We start from the raw sequence: 6,000 nt of genomic DNA on the forward strand, positions 1-6,000 counted from the left end.
ACTTAGGCCTTACCATTGGATAAACATACTGGGTACTTAACCAGTTAATGGATTACATACATACAATGTATTTATAATCCAATAATGTATGTAACATCATGATTATGAGATACATGTACTGCAGATTTACAGTAACATCACTGTCAGGTTGTAGCTCTAGTGTAAAACAAAAGTCTACACACTTCCATCTCAACACAATGGCTCTGTATGCTGTGTGTGTGTACATGTGGCCGTGCATGTCAGTGTATTGAGCTGACAGGCAGGCAGGCTCTCAAGTGGGAATAGTAATTCACAGAAGAGAGAGAGACTTGGGGTCTATCTTAGTCTGGTGGATACAGTGGGGTCAAATTGATGCAGTGCAGCGATGCTGAGTGCTGAAATGTGGTCCGGGAGAGAAGTGCTTACTCGTGTCTCCTCTGCTCTTCACTGCCTTCAGAAAGAGAAAAGCTCCAGTTCTGCTTGTACCCTCCATCTCGCCTGGCCTGTGATCTATCCAGAGCTTGAATATAATAAAGCACAACCCACATCAGTTATTCGAGGCCAAATAAAGGCATCAGTTGAAATGGTCATGTGTACTTCCAGGAGTTCACTCATAATTTCAACATTGCTTGTATTAGCACCATATGTATAATTCAAATCATCAAAGAGCAACCTGATTCAAGTGTGATCTTAAAATCTAATTAGATAAATCAGATGTTAAGCCTCAGTCTAAAGTGAAGTTGTCAACACTGACTATCCCTGCTATGTTCTTTGATGAATAAAACTCAACTCATGCCTGCAAAAACACTGTATGCAGAGGAGACACATTGGCAGCTGAGAACAGAGCAGGTGGTACCAAGGAGCTACTCCCCCTCTCTCTGACCCACAAGACTCATTTCCTGGTGACTCTCAAACATTTGCAACAGCCTTAGAGGCTTCTTAATATGCTGCTCGAAAATGAGACATTTTGGAGTTGTAATATCTCACGAGAATCACAATAGCTAGTTTGGATAAAAACACTTTTTTAAAGGTTTTTTCATGAAAAGCAATATGAATGATGCTTTGAGAAGTTGTGTTTTATTTTCGGTGTTGTCACCCTGTCATTCTTGCAATCACGTAATTGTAGGCCTCCCCGTATCAATGTCTGGGGATAAGGAAAGACATTCGACCTCTGTAGGGTAAATCCATTTCAATTCAATCCCTTTTTGATACCATCCCTTTTGATTTGAACAAAACCTTCCATACATATTTTCCCATTAAGTTACTTTTTGGACCTTAATGCTAAAACATTCAAGAGCTAAAGCTGCTCAAAGTTGACCTATTTTGCATATCCCACATCTATGTCTTCATCACTGGAAAAGAAATACAGTTGAGAATGATATAATTTAAAAAGCTTACAAACAGGTTTGTCAATCTGTTTTATAATTTCTTGGGGGGTTAAATACCATTTTTTTTTTTTTTATGTTCACCTTAAATGTCAATTAAATTATTATTATTTTTTTTTTTTTTTTACATTCGCACAAGTTGTAGCTTAGACCCTGTTTTATAAGCGTTTGAGGTTTTTGTGTTGTACCCGCCATTGGTTGAGACTCATACAGGGTGGATGTCATACAGGGTGGATGTCATACAGGGTGGATGTCATACAGGGTGGATGTCATACAGGGTGGATGTCATGTTGTTTTGGCTGATAAATGTACTAAAATGGGAAAACAATTTTAAATGTAAGACTTTCAAAATGGTCCGGCGAACATGGTTGGAGTTCCACACATCAGAGAATGTTGACTTGAATGGGAATATCTGTTGTTTTAAATTATACTGTCAATCCTCCAATGGAAACCTATAGAAATATAGATATTAGAATATACATGAACATTTAAGTTGTCATTCAACGGTGGGTAGACCGGCGACTATCTTTGTGGTAGTAATTATTAGTTCCAATTTCAATTCAATTTCAGTGGTGTACCAGCTACATTGCAGTGGTCTGAAGAGATGGGTCCATTCTATGCATTATATTTATATGATTGAATTGACACCGACCCTGTATTCAATAGCATGTTGTGTCTCAACCGATGGTGGGCACAACACAAAAACCTCTAAGCTTTCGAGGGTCTAAGCTACAAAATAAATCAGAGTTTCTGTATGATCAAAATAAACCGTTTATCTTTTCCAGTGATGAAGACATGGAAGTCTCAGTCTGGTATGCAAAATGGGTCAACTTTGAGCACCTCTATCTCCTGAATGTTTCGGACCACTTCTTCCATGTGGAAACATGTATGGAAAGTTGTATTTAAATCAAAAGGAATGTTGTCAAAAAGATATTGAATTCATATGGATTTACCCTGTATGAAACCATTAAGGCACTTAAAATGTGTTCCATAGCTGAGCTATTATTACATTGATCATTCTCCCTGCAGTAAAATACATGTCCAATATTTAAAATCAGCACTATCTGGCACAGCAGCAAGATAAGTAGTGAAGCTGGGGATGTGGCAATTTCCCAGAGGGCCTATATTTCACAGTCAAAAACAGTATAATTTTGGTTCCAACCCCTGCTAGGAACTAATAACACTGTAAAGAGTTCATTTGAAAAGCTCAAATGGTGATATGAATGATAACATGCAAGAGAGATGTAATTCATTCATTGATCTCCTGAAGAAGCTGTCCCTTTTCCTTTCTGTCACCCCAAAATGTTTGGATATGCTGGTAGTTACCAGGTTGTTAGCTAGCTAGCCATGACTGAACAAAGTGTAAACAACACACAAACAGTTTTAGAATGGCCCAGGATGTGGTTTATGAATGCAAAATAAGGTCCGGGCAATCCACTCCATAGTAGGAAAAATGTTGCACCATTAATATGGGTCAGACAGATATTTTGCTGCATCGAATCTGCACTCTTTTTTTCTCTAGGGACTTGGAAACAGAGGTACAGCGAAGCCTTATCATTACAACAATTATTATCTGGGAGATTTTTTTCCTTGTCACACAGAGGTCCCGAAATAAAATATTTAGTCACACTTTAGAGCCCTGCTGACCCCTCTCACAGGATGTGGTCTATAAAGCTAGCAACGTAGTATAGCGAGAAAAAAAGTAAACCAAGCTAATCCAGTAAATTTCATTGGTCAACATGCCTTTGGGTTGCATAAACTGTCCCCATATCAACTACGTCCTTGCTGCACATTGCACAGGCAGTGAATAACTTAGGCCTATTACTTAGCCTAATTGGTCATGTCTACAATTAAAGGTTCAGGTTTTTCATCAAACTGGATGATATTTGGATGAAACCAGTTCATAGTAGTTTGACCCAAGTATGAAAAATGACTGCAGCTGGTACAAATTGTACGAAGCAATGGGGACCTGCGGTTGGGTATTAGGCTTCTGGCTCAAATGTTTGGGGTGTTAAATGTCGCACCATTATTTCTCAGTTCATGTTGATCAATATTTTGGCTATGCTGGCCTACTGTAAATTATCAAATATATGTCTGATCATTACATACACTACATTTACACAAGTACGTGGAAACCCCTTCAAATTAGTGGATTCGGCTATTTCTGCCACACCCTGACAGGTGTATAACATCGAGCACACAGCCATGCAATCACTATTGACAAACATTGGCAGTAGAATGGCCTTACTGAAGAGCTGTGACTTCAACGGGGCACCGTCATAGGATGCCACCTTTCCAACAAGTCAGTTCGTAAAATTTCTGCCCTGCTGATGCTGTCCAGAACAACTATAAGTGCTGTTATTGTGAAGAGGAAATGTCTAGGAGCAACAACAGCTCAGTGGTAGGCCACAGAACGGGGCCACCGAGTGCTGAAGTGAGTAAAAATTGTCTATCCTCGGTTGCAACCCTCACTACTGAGTTCCAAACTGCCTCTGAAGGCAAAGTCAGCATAAGAACTGTTCGTCGGGAGCTTCAAGAAATGGGTTTCCATGGCCGAACACAAGTCTAAGATCACCACGCGCAATGCCAAGTGTCGACTGAAGAGGTGTGAAGCTCACCGGCATTAGACTGGAGCAGTGGAAATGTGTTCTCTGGAATGATGAATCACGCTTCACCATCTGGCAGTCCGATGGACAAATCTATGTTTGGTGGATGCCAGGAGAACGCTACTTGCCCCAATGCATAGTGCCAAATGTAAAGTTTGGTGGAGGATGAATAATGGTCTGGGGCTGTTTTTCCATGGTTCAGGTTAGGCCCCTCAGCCCCAGTGAAGGGAAAACTTAACGCTATAGCATACAATGACATTCTAGACAATTCTGTGCTTCCAACTTGGTGGCAACAGTTTGGGGAAGGCCCTTTCCTGTTTCAGCATGACAACGCCCCGTGCACAAAGCAAGGTCCATACAGAAATGGTTTGTCGAGATCAGGGTGGAAGAACTTAACTGGCGTGGACAGAGCCCTGACCTCAACCCCATCAAAAACCTTTGGGATGTAATGAAACACCAACTGCGAGCCAAGCCTAATCGCCCAACATCAGTAATCGCCCGACCTCACTAATGCTCGTGGCTGAATAGAAGCAAGTTCCCGCAGCAATGTTGCAACATCAAGTAGAAAGCCTTCCCAGAAGAGTGGAGGCTGTTATAGCAAAGGGGGACTAACGCAATATTAATGCCCATGATATTGGAATGAGATGTTCAACGAGCAGGTGTCCACATACTTTTGGTCATGTGTACAATTCTGAACATATTGTCACTTATAATGCAGAGGCACAAATAAATTGTCCAGTGCACTTATTGTAAGCTGTTTTCATGTACATTTTCTAATGTCTAAGTCTCCAAGGTGACTCAGGCTTTACTAATTATTGTAAAGAAGTATCAGTGAACTGTATTCCGTAATTAGCTACAAAACAATAGCAATGCAATTGTGTTTTGCTGCTGTTGTCTGATATCCAACAGTCCATGATCAGCTCTGTTGACCATGAGAGCATTTTACAGAGAAAATGGGTTGATGCATACTATGTAGGCTCAGAATAACATGTGACCCATTGTTTACCTGATCATCAATGACATGTGGTCCATTGTTTACCCTGTTACCTGGCAACGACCACAATAGTGTTTCAAAGAGCTGTCAGTCAAGGTGAGCTCAGAATTATAAGCTCCCCACCCAGACTGTTTTTTCAGACGTTCTGATGAGAGAACATGTTTGATTTCTTCAATTATGTGCATTTTAATAGCATACAAATAATATGGGTGATGTTTTGGTCATTCACAGGATATTTTTACTTGGGAAATTGGATGACTGTGCAGCACCTTTAATACAAAAACATATATTAAAATGTGTTCATCTTGTTTGAAGTTGTGTTCTATGGAGCAATAGGCCTCAACTCCCCCACCCCTGTGGGACACACTGAATCTGAGACACCACATTCCACACTGGCATGGTGCTTAGCTACAGAAGTAGTCCCTTTCTTATTTTTGTGAATTAACTAGCTTATTTGACTTTGCATTACTGTTACGTTTGCATATGTACAATGCAGAAACATGCATGTTATATAGATAAAGCATATGCTTTGTCCTTCCTGGGTTGCTGGCTATTTACATAAACACCACAAGACTAGTTAACTACTAACTTTGTTATGTACTGTTTGAAATGAAGAGCCCTGGCTGTGCTTTACCTTAAAAAGCCGAAATAATACATTGTTTATAGGTAGCTAGCTAACCAACTAATAAAAATAACGATACGTTGGTCCACTGTTGAAACTATGTCGCTATATATGAAATAAAAAAATTACTTGTAAAAGTATATACTAGTTGACAGGAAGGCCCGTCAACAATTAGGTAACTAACGTTAGCTAGCTAGGCCTTGCTGTCTGACCGTTCGCAAGTACAGTAACGTTACAACTTTACCCCATGCCACAGCAAGCTATCGATATTTATTTAACTAACGTTAATCCTGTAAAATACTGCGTAAACGTATCAGTCAATTAGTGTCCAATTTCCTACGATATGTGGCCAGCTAACAAGCTAGTCTGATAGCCAACGTTAATCAGGCAAGTTAGCTATCATCAACAATAGCT

At 40.0% G+C, this 6,000-nt stretch overlaps 1 protein-coding gene across 4 annotated transcripts in view; it reads right to left on the reverse strand.

Annotated features, from left to right (window-relative positions):
• The window catches only part of LOC135506086 (sentrin-specific protease 6-like), a 35,426-nt gene that overhangs the window by 28,591 nt on the left and 835 nt on the right, over positions 1-6,000 (reverse strand). For 2 of the 4 annotated variants that reach the window (XM_064925498.1, XM_064925497.1), the window contains exon 2: positions 406-499. The exons of the other annotated variants lie outside the window; for them this stretch is intronic. In XM_064925498.1, coding sequence (XP_064781570.1) covers positions 406-499 — 94 coding nt within the window. The remainder of the gene's footprint in view (positions 1-405; positions 500-6,000) is intronic. 4 annotated transcript variants of the gene reach the window in all.

Source organism: Oncorhynchus masou, chromosome 19 (genome assembly GCF_036934945.1).
Source record: "Oncorhynchus masou masou isolate Uvic2021 chromosome 19, UVic_Omas_1.1, whole genome shotgun sequence".
Classification (NCBI taxonomy): Eukaryota; Metazoa; Chordata; class Actinopteri; order Salmoniformes; family Salmonidae; genus Oncorhynchus; species Oncorhynchus masou.